This window comes from Saimiri boliviensis, chromosome 2 (assembly GCF_048565385.1).
Source record: "Saimiri boliviensis isolate mSaiBol1 chromosome 2, mSaiBol1.pri, whole genome shotgun sequence".
In the NCBI taxonomy this organism is placed as follows: Eukaryota; Metazoa; Chordata; class Mammalia; order Primates; family Cebidae; genus Saimiri; species Saimiri boliviensis.
The window spans coordinates 54708943-54727492 of record NC_133450.1 but is presented as its reverse complement, the minus strand read 5'-3'; the positions used below and the strand labels follow the sequence as shown (position 1 = coordinate 54727492).

General features: G+C 36.1%; 1 protein-coding gene across 12 annotated transcripts in view; it reads right to left on the bottom strand.

The window, feature by feature from the left end:
- Window positions 1-773: 773 nt before the first annotated feature.
- Window positions 774-18550, bottom strand: part of NUBPL (NUBP iron-sulfur cluster assembly factor, mitochondrial) — a 275614-nt gene continuing 257837 nt past the window's right edge. For all 12 annotated transcript variants that reach the window (XM_074393327.1, XM_074393328.1, XM_010334957.3 and 9 more), the window contains 3 exons: window positions 14517-14637; window positions 11228-11310; window positions 774-2652 (listed from right to left, as the gene is read on the bottom strand). In XM_074393327.1, the coding sequence (XP_074249428.1) occupies window positions 2590-2652; window positions 11228-11310; window positions 14517-14637 (267 nt within the window). In that variant the 3' untranslated portion in view covers window positions 774-2589. The remainder of the gene's footprint in view (window positions 2653-11227; window positions 11311-14516; window positions 14638-18550) is intronic.

Here is an 18550-nt window from a genome sequence, read left to right as displayed (position 1 = left end):
TTGAGTGAACTTTGGTAGTTTCTTTCAAAGCTTTTGTCTATTTTATCTAAGTCTTCAATTTCATGGGCATAAAGTTGTTTATAATCATTCTTATTGTCCTTTTCATGAATGTAGTGATGTCTCTTTTTCATTCCTGATTTGTTGATATATGTCATCTTTCTTTCTCTCTTTTCTTAATGAGCCTGGCTAGAAGTTTGTCAGTTTTGTTCATCTTTTCAAAATATCAGTCTTTTAATTACACTCTATTGAGATGTGAAGAACAGACAATAAATATTACCCCTTAACAAGCAGGCAAACTACCTGTACTTCAGTCTACCTTTGGAGTTGGCTCTTTGAAGCCTAATGAAGACTGCCATAGGCAAAATTTTAGAATAAGCTTAGTTTTTCTTTTATAGCCACTTTTTCTTCCTCCACATCTAAACTTGCATACATACACCAACCACCATTTGTTTCTGCAGACTTCCTGGAAGCATCTGCAGACACCAGTCAAGTGAAGGAGAAGAGGGCAGGGAATTTTATATGTGGATCTTCTCTCAGTCACATATTCATGAGTAAAGACTATCTTACCCATTTCTCCATGATATATATTAAAAGATAACATACAACTTGCAGTCATTCTTTTTCTGGATAAAGTTTGGTTTAAGCATTTTTTGTATTCACAAGTGCTCAATGATCATCTACATTTTCCTCTTCCTCAAAAGACAATAAACACACAAATAAATATCTGAAACATTAAGTCATTACTTCCATCTCAGAGTGATATGATGATTACAGTGTGTCCACAAATAATTTTATTCATGATATTAATTAGTATATGGTCCAGTAAATTTCAGTTCATATATAGCAATATGTGTTCTTTTAACTTTTATTTTTATTTTCAGATAATTGTAGAATAATATGCAGTTTTAAGAAATGATACAGAGATTTCATGTGCTCTTCATCCAATTTCCCCCAATGGTAACATCTTGTAAAACTATAGCACAGTATCACAACCGCGATAGTGGCATTGATAGCTGTGATATAGAACATTTCCATCATCATGAGGATCCCTCATGTTTCTCACAGCCACACCCAATTCTCTCCCATTTTCACCACCTCCTTAACATGGCCATAACTAATCTGTTCTCCATTTCTATAATTATGTCACTTCAAGAATGTCATATAAATGGAATCTTTTGGTACATAACCTTTTGAGACTGGCTTTTTTCACTCAGCATAATTCTCTAGAATTCATTTAGGTTGCTGCATGTACCCACAGTTTGTTCTTTTTTACTGCTGAGTAATATTCATAGTATGAATGTACCATGGTTTGTTTAACCATTCCCAATGAAGAAAATCTGGGTTGTTTTTGGTTATTACACATAAAGTTGCAATAAGCATCAATGTCTATATTTTTGTGTGAAAACATACTTATAATAATGTGAAACTCTGTACCTAATTTTCTGGCTAACAACTATAGAACAAGGGATGTCAAAGCATTTGCCAAAAGTGACAGACCACTTCTTTATAAATGCCAATTAACTTACGGCTCACTCTGACCAGTACTTGTGGATTTAAAATTATCTGCTACCTGACTCTGAAAAGTCATGGATTATCTCTCTTTGAGTTTCAATTAGGCAAGATAAATGTTTTCCAAAATGTGTTATTTGAAATGTGAACTCCATGAAATGCTCTTAAAAGGCAGTGGGTGGGGAGCGGGGGTGGATTTCATGGCCAAAAACGTTTGAGGAAATGCTAAATACTGCATTCCACCTGCCTTTTTTGAATTAACAAAAGCACATTGGTGTACAAAAGGATGAATCTAATATCCTTTTGAACTCAAGTTCAAATCTAAGCTCTATTACTTTCTAGATATATTAACCCTCAGCAAGACACTCAACCTTCTTATACCTCAAATTACTTGTCTGTAAAATAGAGATAATAGTACCCACTCACACAAATGAAATATTAGTTATAAGGATATGTAGAAAGCACTTGTTAAATGTTAGCTATTATTATTACTGCCATCATAATCAGAATCATCATCAACATCATGTTCTTATTAAAAATATGTATGTTCAGACCCTATCCCTGGAGACTGAGACTCATTAAGACTGGGGGATGGTGTGATTCAGATGGAGAAGCAAAGGTCCGTATTAAGAACATGTCCAAGAAAGTACTAAAAACAGGATTTAAAGACAGTCCAAATTGCCTGATGGAGAGGTATAATACTTATGCCCATACACAAATTTAGTATATCACTTAAATTACTAACTCTGTGGTCCTGTAAACAGTATATAGTTCCCTCCCAAAATGGTCTTGTAACATCATAAACCCATGATTCCTAAAGGGGTAATGCAATAAAATAAAATGCAGTTCTGTGCAGGTGGTATACACCAGCTTTCAAAAAATTTCTAAATGTAGCAGTTAACATTGAAACATAAAACTTTTTTGACTCACAGCTTAGCAAATCAGATCTGAAGACGTTATTTCCTTAGAAATAAAACAATTATGATTTATATTATTTCTGTAGGTTCCATCACCACATTGCTGATTTCGAAAGGTCTTCTTAATGTTAGTACCAGGCAAATTTCCAGGACACTTGGGGAATCACTCCGAAGGTGAGGGCAATCTTCTTACCACTTCCACAGCAATCCTCAAGTAAGCTTTGGCCTGGAAAAGAACAGATTTGTTTGTTCTGTATTTCTCTTCAGCAGACACTGAATGACTCATCAACTGTATGTCATAGAGGCCCACTGTATTTGATGGCAAAAAGGCTGAGTGAGCTGAGGAAATTTAGTATTGAGAAGATAATGCTGTATACATTGCAGGTGACACAAGAAATAAAGAATTTAGATTACTTGGAGGGGAATTATTTGGAAGATGGCCCTCTGAAGTAATATTTAATACCAGCAAGTACTGTTTTTCAAACTCTAATACTGGTGTCAGCAAACAAGCAACCTAGTCTGGTTGCAGAGAAATTACACCTTTCTCCTCTGAAAAATTGATATCTTGAGTTAGATACTGCCAAAACTTCTTTAGCATAAGAGCTGTTATTCATTTTTAAGGAACACTATGTATTATCATGCTACAGTTTATTTTAGGAAAGCATTTTCTTCATCTCCTTAAGAATGGTGTGCAACACCAGCATCAAGCACCTATAGACTCTTCCACCTGGTAAATTTTGGATATCATGCAAAAAATCCTGGTTCCACTGTTAACCTCTTATTGTCTGGGATCCCAAGTGCCATGGGACTCTAAGAGCAGCTCTTAAGCCATGGAGTGGGCCACAAGCTAACCTAATGCTTGCATGGTCATGATATTTGCATTTTAAGAGTTCCTTTAAATAAATCTAACACAAAATTACCTATATCCTCTACCTTGTTCATAAAAAGTAACTGTAGAACACAATAGTAAAATTGTCTAAAACCATTAATTTCTACATTGATAATTGATATGGTTTCTCAGTGTCTCCACTCAAATCTTATCTTGAACTGTAACTCCCATAATTCTTATGTGCTCTGGAAGAAACCTGGTGAAAGGTGACTGAATCATGGGGGTGGTTCTTTCCTGTGCTGGTCTTGTGATAATAAGTCTCACTTGATCTGATAGCTTTAAAAACGAGAGTCTTCCTGCACAAGCCCACTTTTTGCCTGCCACCATCCATGAAAGACGTGACTTGTTCTTCCTTGCCTTTCACCTTCCTCCATGATTGTGAGGCCTCCCCAGCCACATAGAACTATAAGTCCAATAAACCTCTTTCTTTTGTAACCTGCCCAGTCTCTGGTATGTCTTTATCAGCAGTGTGAAAACAAACTAATAGAGTAAATTTGTACTAGTAGAGTGAGGCATTGCTGAAAAGACACCTGACAATGTGGAAGCAACTTTGGGACTGTGTAACAGGCAGTGGTTGGAACAGTTTGGAGGGCTCAGAAGAAGACACGAAAATGTGGAAAAGTTTGGAACTTCCCAGAGACTTGTTGAGTGGCTTTGACAAAAATACTGATAGTGATATGAACAATAAGGTCCAGGCTGAGATGGTCTCAGATGAGATGAGGAAGTTGTTGGGAACTGGGGCAAAGGTGACTCTTGTTACACGTTAGCAAAGAGACTGGGGGCATTTTCCCCCTGCCCTAGAGATTGGTGGAACTTTGAACTTGAGAGAGAAGATTTAGAGTATCTGACAGAAGAAATTTCTAAGCAATACAGCATTCAAGAGGTGACTGGGGTGCTGTGAAAGGCATTCAGTTTTATAAGGGAAACAGCATAAAAGTTCAGAAAATTTGTAGCCCGACAATGCACAGGAATAGAAAATCCCATTTTGAGGAGAAATTCAAGCCTGCTGCAGAAATTTGCATAAGTAACGAGGAGCAGAATGTTAATCCCCAAGACAATGAGGAAAATGTCTCCAGGACATGTCGGAGGTTTTCTTGGCAGCCTCTCCCATCACAAGTCTAGAGGCCTAGGAGGAAAATATAATTTTGTGGGCTGGGCCCAGGGTCCCTGTGTTGTGTGCCCCCTAGGGAATTGGCGCCCTGTGTCCCAGCTGCTCCAGCCATGGCTGAAAGGGGACAATGTAGAGCTCAGGCCATGGCTTCAGAGGGAGCAAGGCTCAAGCCTTGGCAGCTACCACATGGGGTTGAGCCTGCGGGTGCAAAGAAGTCAAGAATTGTGGTTTGGGAACCTCCACATAGATTTCAGATGTATGGAAACACCTGGATGTCCAGGAAGAAGTTTGCTGTAGGAGCAGGGTCCTCATGAAGAACCTCTGCTAGGGCAGTGCGGAAGGGAAATGTGGGGTCAGAGCTCCCACACAGAGTCCCTACTGAGGCACTGCCTAGTACAGCTGTGAGTAGACAGCCATCATCCTCCAGTCCTGACAATGGTAGATCCACTGACAACTTGCACCATGTGCCTGGAGAAGCTGCAGACACTCAATGCCAGCCCATAAAAGCAGCCGAGAAGGAGACTATACCCTGCAAAGCCACAGTGGCAAAGCTGCCCAAGACTATGGGAACCTTCCTCTTGCATCAGCATGACCTAGTGAGACATGGAGTTAAAGGAGATAATTTTGGAGCTTTAAGACTTGACTGCCCCACCGATTTCAGACTTGTATGGGGCCTGTAGCCTTTTTGTTTTGGCCACTTTCTCTCATTTAGAACAGCTGTATTTATCCAATGCCTGTACCCCCATTGTATCTAGGAAGTAACTAACTTGCTTTTGATCTTACAGGCTCATAGGCCAAAGGGACTTGCCTTGTCTCAAAGGAGACTTTGGACTGTGAACATTTGAGTTAATGCTGAAATGAGTTAAGACTTTTGGGAACTGATGGGAAGGTATGATTGGTTTTGAAATGTGAGGACATGTGATTTAGGAGGGGCTAGGTGGAATGATATGGTTTGGCTGTGTCCCCACTCAAATCTCATCTTGAATTATAGCTCCCACATTTCCCATGTGTCATGGGAAAAACCTGGTGGGAGGTGACTGACTCATGAGGGTAAGTCTTTCCCATGCTGTTCTCATGATAGTAAATCTCATAAAATCTGATAGCTTTAAAAAAGGGAATCTCCCTGCACAAGCTCTCTTTTTGCCTGCCACCATCCATAGAAGATGTGACTTGTTCCTCCTTGCCTTTCACCTTCCTCCATGATTGTGAGGGCTCCCTAGCCACATGGACCTGTAAGTCCAATAAACGTCTTTCTTTTGTAAATGGCCCAGTCTCTGGTATATCTTTATCAGCAGCATGAAAACAAATAAAATAATATACTCACAGTTACATATTTATACACAACTAATAATGATAATAGCTAAGATTTACTGAGTACTTAATATTTGCCAAGTGTTATTTATCTTCACAGTTACTCTGGTGGTGAATCTATCATTATCTCCACTTTATAGATAAGGAAACATCCAGAAAGGTATATAATTTTGTCCAAACCATTATAGCTAGTAGGAGATCAGCTGGGCTTTGAACCTAAGCTGACCAGTTCCCAGATTCTACACAGTAAAAAGAGATATTTGTGGTCTATTTGCCCTGACTTGATGAAGTATGTTTTACACTTTAAGAGTGTTTCACATGTCTTCATTTTTTAAAGACTATGCTTGAGCCCTAACAGCTAAATCATGATTTATTTTACCAGAAAAGTATTACAAGTCAATTTAAGAGAGTCCTCCAAAAACTCTAAAAACACAAATAAGGCTTTATATATTTTTTTATTGAGAACCTAGTATATACCAAGTATTTCATATAAATAACCTCAACTTAAACATGTAAAACAAGCATCATCAGCTCAACTTAAATGATGAAACCAGGAGTTGTTTGCACAAGGTCATGAAGTCAGGCTAGAAAACATTCAAACCTGGCTCCAACTGACTCTAAAGTTCAGCTTATTCCACTACACCAAATGTTAAATAGTAAACCCAAAATACAAGTAATTATAATCATAAAGCATAGTCTAAAAATGGCTTCTTCTCTGCTGTAGTTAATAGAAACAATAGTTTTTGTTTATATATGGAAATATTATCTACTTATAAAGAAAGGTTTCTCTCAAATCAAATGTGCTGATTTTCACCCATATATCTTTATACATACCTTTTATCTCCTAGTAGATTTTCTAGGTACTTATGCTTAATATTTTGTGATGATAATTTAAAGTTCACTAAAGCAAGATGAGGCAAGGCCATCATTCTGTAATCTTTTAGTACTTATCTACATTAAATTAGAGACATAAACCTATCAGAATATAAAAAATACTGAATGATTCCAGAGCAATCAAATTGGCTACATTTAACCTTTCCTTTTTAATGAACTATCTCCAAACTTAGAATTCTAATATATCACATTCAAAGTAATAGATTGTCAGTTGCTGAGAAACTACTAAAAGTGCTTAGTTTAACAGTTTCAATTTCTCAAAAACTGTTGAGACTAAATTTTTTAGCCAGGGCAGTATTATTTCAACAAATAGGCTTTGGTTCTTACTGCATGCAAGGCATCATGATGGGAAATCTATGGGATGTAATGATGTAAAAGAGAGGCAGAACAGTTCATTGGTGAAGAGTTGGGGCCTTGAAATCAGACAGGCATGGTTTAGAATCTTGGCTTTATTACTTATCAGCTGTGAGGCTTTGGGAAAGTTACTTAACTCTTCTAGGATCAGTTTCCATATCTCTAAACTGGTTATAATAATTATATCTAGCTCAAAGCATTTGGGGATTATTAAGTGAGAATATGGCATGTGAACTGTTGGCACAGAGGAAGCATATAATAAATATTTGTAGCTGCTATTATCATTATACTCTCAATAAATTTACAATCTCATTGAAGAGCTCATATGAACATCTCCTTTGGGCACTGTTCCCACCTGAAGAATATTTAAATCAAATCCTTTTGTTTAATCCATAACTAGCAAACAAGTAACACACACACATCATATAAGACAAAACTGAGAAAACTCAAACTATTAATATTCTCTTCTTTCATCAACTCTACACAGACTAACCCTTTTCTCCTATTCAAGATCTTTTTTTTAGGTCATCTAGAGGCCCACATAATACAGGTGGACTCTATTGTCTGCTATGCCATTAACTAGCAACAAGAAATAAACGGTAACCAAAGTGAACAAAGATTTTTTTCCTTTGTCTTTGTTTTTAAATATTTGAAGTCCTAATTTATCATACACAGTCATTTCATATTAAGATTTTGAGGTGACAACTTGGAAATTATAAAATAATAAAGTTCTCACTTATATTTGAAAGTCTTTACCAGGAATATCATAGCACATCTTTCTGTAGCTTATACTCTTACTTGATAAAAAGAACAAAACCACAATGTTATCAGCTAATCACAGGTTCACTCCTTGTATTCTGGTCTTAATCAAGAGCAAAATGCAGTTTTAATTGAATCAACAATATTAATCATACCAGCATGAGACAATGTTATTGAAATTAAGGGTTCTGAATTCTAAGTATCACCTTCTCTTCCCTCTTCTATTGCTTTCTCTGGCTATTTTACACTACTCAAATTTGGACTCTTACTCGCCTTTCCTAAGCAGTGTACATGTAAGGTTTTGCTCATTGAGTAGGCAGCAGACTATTAGTACTTTTTAATTAGTACTATGAGCTCTCCTAACATTTCCAATGATATCTTAAATTCACCATAATTCATACTTTTAGATTAATTACTACCTTTTTAGTGTTTGCCTTTTCTGAAAGTTAAATGTTACTGGGAGAGATAAATCCTCAATGTATAATTCTAAAGGATTTTGTGGGCAGAGAATAAGAGCCCTAACACCTGGTGTTGAGAGGAGGGAGTGATAGAATATGGAGAAGGTGGAGTAAGAACTAAAGATAAAAAGCTAATAATTAAACTTTTACTGATTTATAATTGTGCCTATGGGTCAACCCCTAAAAGTAAACAATAAAAAGTATCAGTCTAGGCCAGGTGTGGTGGCTCATGCCTGTAATCCCAGCACGTTGGGAAGCCAAGGCAGGTGAATCTCCTGAGCTCAGGAGTTTGGCACCAGCCTAGGCAACGTGGTTAAAACCCATCTGTACCAAAAATACAAAAAATCAGCTGGATGTAGTGGTGTGCACCTGTAAATAAGATGGGAGGATTGCTTGAGCCTAAAAGGTAGAGGCTACAGTAAGCCAAGATTGTGCCACTTGCATTTCAACCTGGGTGATACAGCAAGATCCTGCCTCACAGAAAAAAAATGTGCTAATAATTAACAAATAATATTATAGGTTTTGCCCCACTAACTCCTGCAGAAGTTTTATCACGTTGGCAATAAACACTTTCTTCATTCTGTAAATGAAGACATGCACAGAGAATAGGCATTAAGCTTCTATGAATGCAACAGAATCTGGTGAGAGCGTTGTGACTAGTTTCTAAGAGCATATTTCCATTTGAGTTCATGGGGGAAAGGGAAAAAGGCTTTCAGGAGGCAAAATTCATCACAAGACTAACCAAAGGATTGTGATCCTAGGCCTCAATCATAGCTTCTTAGTTTCTAGGAGGTAATGTCTTTGATGTTGAAGCTGAAAATTCTGCTTCCATGATTCAAATTCTGCTACCCTGATTTTTAAATAACATCAAAGAGTGATATTTGCTTGATACCATGTCAAGTACATTAAGTGGACTCAGCTCTTTAACAAAGGGAAGAGGAGAGACATTTAGCATCACGACATCTTATACAGGAAGTTTCAGAAAATAAAAACAGTTGTATTCTACTTGGGATTTTTCAAGATATTTCCACATTACTATTTCATTTATTCTTCCTCACCTTCCTCATTATGACATCAATTTATAGATGGAGAGAAAGGTTCAGAGAGGTTAGAAAACTTGCTTTAGGTCACACTTAGGAAGTAGCAAACTTGGTATCCCATAATGACTCAGGTTTAGTGCTTTTCCTTCCATGTAGAGATCCCTTTTGAGAATCTAACAAAGCTATTTAGAGTATTATATCATATTATCTTTGGATGGTTGCTATATGTTCTCTATTACATTACATTCCTTTAACTTCAGTAAAATAGTTCTCCTGGAGACTTTCAAAGAAAAAATAATGAACAGGTGAAAAAAAATAATAAAATCTAAACTCTTAATTGAAATACACTGGTAAGTAATTATTCCTATTCACTAGGAATCGCTGTGGAATGTCTTTAAATAGTCTGTTCTCAGGAGGCACTTAAAAGTGTGTAATTAAAACCAAAAAACCCTCGATTTTCATAAAACATTTTTATATATTGCATAAAGTAAAGCACAGTTATGGCAGTTGGGATTGGCAGATTTTAATTGTGAAGATGTTAAAGGATTATGGTTTCTTGCTCATCTGAAAAATTGCTGAGAAAGACTGAAAAGGAAATTTAACATTTAATAAGTAAAAGACAAAAAAGAGAAAAACAATGGTAACTGTTAAACTGTATTTACTCAGAGATCATATTGCTAGCAACACAATCACCTGTACCATAGCTGCTTACCCTTAAGAAAAGGAAAGGACCTCTAAACCCAGGAAAGAGATCACTCTAAGTAAATATACTTCACTTATCCAAGATTCCTGTTCATTTACTCTTACTTTACAGCTCTAACCAAACTTGGCTCTTTTATTTTCCAATTCACAGAAGATTAAAGGAAGCAGACTAGAATATAAAGAGCACTAGTTACGTTTGGACAAAAATACCAGTACTGTAAAGTTGTACCCATTGGTTAAGAAAAAGAAAAACTATTAGAAGATTGATTGGGGTTGTTCAACAAAGGAACAACATAAAACGGATGCACCAGATGATGATTCAGTTTCTAAGTTAAATAGCAAGTGTTATTTAGGAATGAAAAAATTAGATGATTGATTTATTTCTATTTTTTAAAAAAGTAAAATATTTTATGCTTAAAAATTTTATGTGGCAGTAATTTTGAAAATCTATCAGCTATATCTCTAATGATGTTGGCTAATGAAACACTACTAGTCTTTTCACCTCACCTTCCCAATCATATTTATTAAAATAAATGCAATGAAAATCTCATCTCTAGGCTATGCATGGTGGCTCATGCCTATAATCCCAGCACTTCGGGAGGCCAAGACACAAGGAACACTTGAGTCTAGGAGTTTGAGACCACCCTAAATACATAGTGAGACCCTGTCTCCACACACACAAAAATAAAATCAATTTACCAGGGCATGGTGGTGTGCACCTGTGGTCCTAGCTATTTGGGAGGAGGAGGCTGAGATGGGAAGACAGCTTGAGCTTGGGAAGTCAAGGGTGCAGTGGGCAGGATTGCACAACTGTACTCCAGCCTGGGTGGCAGAGCAAAATCCTGTCTTGAAAAAAAAAAAAAAAAGGAAAAAAAAATCCCACCTCTAATGGTTTACACAATTACCCTATAAAAAAATTAAATACTTGATTAGGCTTTCTTCTCCAATAAGTTGAACTTCTAATACTGAAATTTAATAAACTTGTGCACTCATATGCTAGCCAGCAAGATAAGAATTTTATAAACTTTCATTGTTCATGCTTTTCATGAGAAAACTGTTTGGGTGATGATTCTCTGCAGGTAAACTTGTTCAGCTGATAATTTAGAGCCAGCACTGGCAGGTTACTATACATAACAGTAACCTAAAGATGCTTTGGACAAGTTAATCGTTATTTAAATATATATGCAGTGCAAATATACAGACTTAATCTTCCCAACTTTCTTCCTATATATCAGAAAGTATATAAAAAGAAATAAAAATACATATCTAAAAACGGAACTTACCTCATCACTTTCAGGCTGTGAAAACACAATTGGCTGGCCTGTATCTGAAGCTTCCCTTATGTTAAGGTGTAAGGGAATGTCTCCTAAAAGAGCCCAGCAGACATCCATTAGAACCAGAAAAGGTTATACAGGCTTTTTGCATCTCACTATTTGAACTATGGAAAGAAACAAAATCTGAACTAAATTGATTCAAATTGACTAACTTCTAATTGCTAAATCTCTGTAAAGGAAATTTCAAATGGGAATTACAAACAAAATACTCTATTTTAGGGAAGTACAGTGATTGTATATGAATATAGGAAACCTCTGTGGCAGCCCATTAATGGATGAGGCCTCTGATTTATTCTTTGCTGGAAGTCTCCAAGAAAGCAATGGATTAGAAGACATTTGCAAATGATTTCTCCCATTAATATGTGATATAGACACATCATGCCACATAATAAGAGGAAACAGAAGAGAAAAATATGACAAGGAAAAGAAGTCCAAAAAAGTACAATAAAATAACCTTCCTGATGTTGGCAAATGGAGTAAGCACAAAGAACTGGTTAAAAGTAGGCCAGACCTGTTATCTCAACTATCCTTCTCTTTATCAGACAGAATTTTTTTCTCTTGTTATTTACTAGCCTATGTAGCACTATATATAACTTAGGAGCTTGGTGAGATCTTAGCAAGTTTACAGTAAGAACCTCCAAAATGCAAATGGAGGTAGGAGAGGTGTGTTTTCCTGAGGTCATATTACTATCAGGCAGTGGAATTTAGGAGCTGATCTAAATTCTGACCCCTCATCCAATATACTCTATCCAGCACACTACCCCAAATGAAGTTTATCAAGACTGAGATTTAAAAGGGAATGGGGTCTTAAGTAGAAAAGTTGACTTGCCATCGTACTAGGCATTCCCAGAACCACTCCAAATCCATGCAAAGGTTATTAAAACATATGTGTATGTGGTGTTTTATTCAAGTAAGGCATTCAGCACCATGTCAGGCAATGTAAATAATGCAAAAGAAGTATATGTTATAAAAATATTGCAATATATACTATGAAGTACATGGAAAAGGAGATGTTATTTCATTCTTCTCTTGTCAACCTTTGTGATCTTAAACTGTAAGTCTCTCCTCAATATCGAATGGCCAAATGACAAATACATGATGTTTCAGTAGCCAGTTAAGGATTGGATTTCAGTAAATTCGATTCCTATTCTTTAAATCAACTTAAGACTGTAGGACACGGTCACAGGAGCAGGCAGAAAAAATGTGATAGAAAATGCTTAGAAATGAAGTTTTTTGTCTCAATTTATGAACTGTCATTCTAGTAAAGAATTATGAATGATTTCTTACTGCAGAAATGGAAGGAAAAAGAGTAAAACCTTCTCCTTTATATAGCCATGCATTGACATCATTTCTGCTCTCCAGATACTTACAATCCTACCTACAGACACAGAAGATTAGCCCAAGCAGTGGAAAATCTTGTTAGAAAATAGGTGGCATGGTAAGAGTGGTCATGGTCTAATGGTTGTTATCTAGACATGGATTTTTAAAAACTAAAAGTGAGTGATGAGAAGTCTGAGCCTGAGAAGTATCTTTGAGGGGCTGAATCTGAAAGAAATGAGGGAACATTTCAGACCTATTATAGGTTAAAGGATTTTCCCTGAGGCGGTCTGAGACCTTAACAACTATGCATAAACCGTCCCTGTAGGTAAATATAGATAAGATTCTGAAGAGCTCAACCCACTGAATTAAAAGCCTGCCAGGGAGTCAGTAAAGGACAAATAATGGTTCTCAATAGGTTCAACTGGCCCAAGAGGCCAAAGCTGAAACAGCTTTTTCCCGATTTCAGTTTCTCATTCCCAGTTCCAACCTCTTCATAAATGAAACCCTGCTCTACCTCACGGGAGACACCATGGGACCCATGACTACATTAAAAGAAGGAGATGGGCCCTAATGAGGAACTCTAAATTATTTTTCCCCTAACACTGTCAGAAATAGCAGTCTAGGGCAACGTCCAATTTTTGTGATCAATAATCAGTGTTTCTGATGCATTTTTACCATAATTTAAATTTGTGAGCTGTTGGTTAAAATGTAACTTCCATATATACCATTGTTTCTCAATGAAATGTTTCTAATTGTAAGTAACTGAAATGAAATTGTACAGCTCATTTGTAAGTTAGGAAATTACAGTGTTGTCAGTATAATTCAATAATGACATTATAATTATACATTTATTTTATTATATAAGTAAATGTCAATCTGCTATTATGCAGATTTGGAAAATCGAACTTTCTGGGTTAAATAAAAAACAGTTACAGAATATAATTTCTGGCCATAATTATAGCAATGTATCAAAATATATCATTTGTATTCACCTGGTATTGGAGTGGCTGCTATAGTGCAAATGCATAACAATAATACATTTAACATCAACTTTTAGAAACTTAATTATAACAGAGAATGCTTTGAAATTCCTTGATCTCTAAGGGATCTTAATTTTTAACTACCTAAGTCTAATAATTCACTCTATGCCTTCCTTATTCAGAATCTAACATCTGTCTTTGACAAGAACAGAAACTCATTCACAATTAGAATATCAAAACAATGTTTTCTAAAAAGTCTGTTAAATTGTCTGTGGATTTTTGAAACATCATATTTTATCCAAAACCTGTGTTTTGCTCATTTAACACATAATTTTAGTTCTCCTCATAGCACTAATGAACTCTTCAATTGAGTGACATGAACAGTGGAACAGTGTGTACAATGTAAATTTCAGGTATTTTATAGACATAGCCGTATTTTATAGACATATCAAACACATTAAAAATTACAGAAAACAGTAAATTCAGTCATTGTCATTGACAGTAAATTTTCATTCTAAAGCAGAAAGACTAACAAATACAGAATTAATCAGAAAGCCATTTTTATATATGCACTAAGAATGAATACTTCTAGAGGTTTTTACAACATACTGAACAGCTATTCACCTGACTTAGCAAACAGCACACTAATGACCATCATTTAAAATATGGCTTCAAATTACAGTAGTTGGACAACAAAACTCTCTTCTCAAATTTAAGTTATAGACAGCTTTTATTTAAAATAGAAATTATTATCATAGTTGACAGATCAAATTTATTCAAAAAAGCCAAAGAAAAGTTAACACATAGAACTGTGCTATATAAATTTAAAACATGAAGCCAAAAGCAACTCATCATTTTCTGAGATACTCTTGATCACCAAGCCTCATCCCCACTTTCCCTTCTGCCATTTCTTCTTCAAGAACATCCCACAGTCTTACCTAGAACTTCAAGGCCGAGGGTCTGTGCTAGTTTTCTTGCACCATCGGCACCAAAAATATGAGTTTTGTGTTTACATTTTGGACACTGGAAAACACTCATGTTTTGGATAAGGCCAAGGACCTAGAATAAAAACACACTGAAATCAAAATTATACCAAATATTAATATATTATTTGAACAAGTTTTTACTGAGTGCCTACTGAGTTCCAGTGGCACTCATCAATGTTATCTAAATGATGAATAAATTATAGCCTCTGCTCTGAAGGAACTCACAAGCTAGTAAGATAGCAAGACATATGGAATTACCTTTGATATCATAATAAATGCTAAAAAGAGATGAATAAACAGGAACCAAAAATTTTGCCTACAAAGAAGAGGAAGTGAGGCCTATAGCAGAAATTCTAGACAGAAGGAAGACAACAAGCCAAGGTAGCAAAAGAAAACTGTGTGGCTTGTTTGGGCTACAACGCAGTGGGTGGTCAAGGCAGAAGATGGTTTGGGAAGGAAGGTTAGGGTCATGTGGAAAGTGCTAAATACCATCCTCGTATTTGAGGCATTTCTCTTCGGACAACAGAAAATCACTAAAGGGTTTTAAAACCAAAAAGATGGTATCAAAGAAGTAGAGTTATACAAACAGATTTGTGTTTTAGAAATTTATCTCTGATGACAATTTGGAGAAAAATAAGAGGGGAGGAACAGAGGAAAATAAATAGCTAGGAGGTTAACTTTGGACAAAGTCTCATAGTAAATCTAAAATATATTAAGTGTTTGTTATACGCCAGGTACTAGGATAAGTACTTTAAATGTACTATCTTATTTACCCCTCACAAGAACTTTATGAGATGGTTATTTTATCATCCACATTCTATAGTTGAGAACATTGACAGTGCTAACAAAAGACTAAAACTCAGATGCTATTGTTTGAAACACACTTAAGTTTCACAGAAAAATGTCATTCTCTTTCTAAGTTTCCCTAGCTTCCGCTACTAAATAGATACAGCTAACCCTTGAATAATGTGAGTTGGATCTGTCGGTGGTAGGGAGCATCCATTTATATGTGATTTTTTTCCCAACCAACAACAGATAAAAACATAGTATTTGCAGGCTACAAAACCCAAGTACCTGAATGGTTCATGCCCTAGAAGCTACTGTGAGAGTTGAGTATGCATGGAGTTTGGAATATGCAGTGGTGGCGGGAGGATGGTTCTGGAACCAATCCCCCATATATATTGAGGGAAAATGATATTTAAGAAACATTATTATTCAATAATACTGTTGAATAAATAGGCTCTGTAAATATTCTTACTTATGTTCCTTTTAATCCCACTCTGTTATTGATGAGAAGCAGTGGCTCTCTTCTAGAATAAAAATGCAGAACACTACTTTCAGAGGCTTAGAGATTACAATATCTGTATGAGTTCTACCCTAAGATTATGACTGTAGATTATTAGAACATTTGCATTTTAAATGAAGAACAGTACTGATAGTCCACAATGAAACACAGAGACAAGAAGGTGAAAAATTTGTTATTCTTTCTGAAAAGAGAAACAGGAAAGACTAAAGTTGCCCCCAATACTTATACATGAAGACAAATAGTGAAGACACAAACCTATAGCAAGGTATTTTCCAAGCATCTAATATATATGCTTTTGCTGATGTACAGTATCATTAAAAAACAAAAACAAAAACAAAAACAAACAAAAAAAAACATTGTGTTTTGGGAATTCAGTACTATCTCCAGAAAGCTAGAGAGAAACATAGCTTAATCTCACACAGCTTATTTATTAACTATGCCTATATAATACCCTCACTGCTTGGGCAGTTTTACTGCCATTTATGTTTAATTTGATACATCCCCTGACTGTAGGGCTCTCAACTAAAACATAAAAGTATTACTCGAAAAATGAGAAAAGGAAAATACCTAAAGAAAGTGAAAAATCCATGTGAGGGCATATTTCAATTCAGAGAGAACAGGAAAAGCATTCTGATCTTGGAATCTCTTACACTGCTAAGACACAGAGACAAAGAGCAAGTGTACATTTGCAGTTTGTGTAATTTTCATCTTCTTATCAAATTGTTCTCTATGGACTGTATAAATATCTCAGACATGTTCTCTATAAACAGGATAAATGTCACAGACCTAAAATATAAAACTATAACCAAACTCAATATTTAATGAGCCCTTATTATATGCCAGTAACTGGGCTAAACAAGGAATACCATACGGTGGTGAGCAAAACAGACTTGATCCTTACCCCTTGGAGCTTGTACTCTAATTGGAGAAATTGATTGAACAAATAATAGTGCAAAAATGGAATGGCTTCTCTGGAGGAAAAGTATAGGGTATTATGAGAGTGTAGAACAGAGAGGACTTGATCTACTCTGGGAGTCAGAGAGGGCTTCCTTGAACAAACATTTGATGTTAAAGCTACAGAGTAACCAGGCGAAAGGAGAAAGGGAAGAAAACATTCAAGACAGAAGTAGGAAGCAAATGTCTCCCTTCAAGGAACTGAAAGGCCAGTCTAAGGGCTCTGAAGAGCAGAGCGAGATGGAGTGTGAGTGAAGTGAGATGAAGCTGGAAAGGTGGGGCTTGTAGGTCATATTAAGGTGTCTGAGTTATATAATGAGTGCTAAAGAAGCCATTACAGAGTTTTAAGCAAGAGAGGCCACTATGTCTGTAGTTGTAGTAGATACATTACTCATGTCTGCAGTGTTTTAGAAACAACACAAAATAATGGAAGAAACTAAATGGAATTGTCTTTGTGTGCTTATTTTCTTAGACAAACATGAATCCTGAGCCGTGTTCTCCAAAACTGATCATGGGAGAGGTGACCACTTTTAATGTTGTCTAAAATATGTCCATTTCTCTGCCTAGGCACAGGGTTAGGATTTTTCTTCCCTGCAATTAGGTAGGAACACGTAACTTGTTTTGGCCAATGAAATGTGCGCAGAGTGCCATGTATCACATCTATGTCAAAGCTTTAAGTGTTAATTCCCCATTATTTTTCCCTTTGTCCTGATGACCAGCAATCCTCCAGTTGAGGGGTGCTATGTCAGTCTGGGTGCCAGAGTGTTGAATAATACAGAGAACAATACAATACAGAAGAGTGTTCAAGCCAAACCACAATGAACATGGAGCATGAGACAAATAAACTTGTGTTGTTTTAAGCCACTGAAATTTGAGAGTTGATAACACACATAACCTAGCCCATCTTGGTTGATACAGAGGTACAGAAAGAAAACATTGAAATTTCTATTTCTATTTTATAATTTATTTTTCAATTTCAATTTTGTGGGTTTTATAATGAAAATAACATATTAATGTTGTAATATATGTATACCACATATACAATATATAACTTAATACATATATTTAATACATATATTAGGTTATATGTTCAAACATCATTTACTAATAAGGATATATAAATGAAAGTTTGGAGGTGGGCTGGGCGTTGTGGTTTATGCCTATAATTCTAGTACTTTGGGAGGCTAAGGCAGGAGGCTCACTTGAGCCCAGGAGTTCAAGACCTGCCTGGACAACATAGCAAGACCCTGTTTCTAACACACACACACACACACACACACACACACACACACACACACACACTAGCCAGGTATGGTGGCACACACGTGTTATACCAGCTACTCAGGAAGCTGAAGTGAGAGAATTGCTTGAGACTGGAAGGTCGAGGCTGCAGGAAGCTCTGTGATTGTGCCTCTGTACTCCAGCCTGGGTGACGGAGCAAAGCCCCATTTCAGAAAAAAAAAAAAAAGTTTGGAATTAAAGAACCCTTTATATGTTTGAAAGTAAGGGGTTTTGACAACTAAGCTTGGTTCTATTACTGATAATATGTAATTTCTTCCAGTAAAAGGATAAATGTTCTAATATTGCTTCCTAGGACATCTTAAATAAATCAATTCCACTTAACTCTAGAATTCTCTCACCTTAAGAATGTCCCAAACATATACCACTTTGCCTGACTTTACCAAAAATGTTAGTTATAATAGAATGAAAAGCTCATAAGAGACTC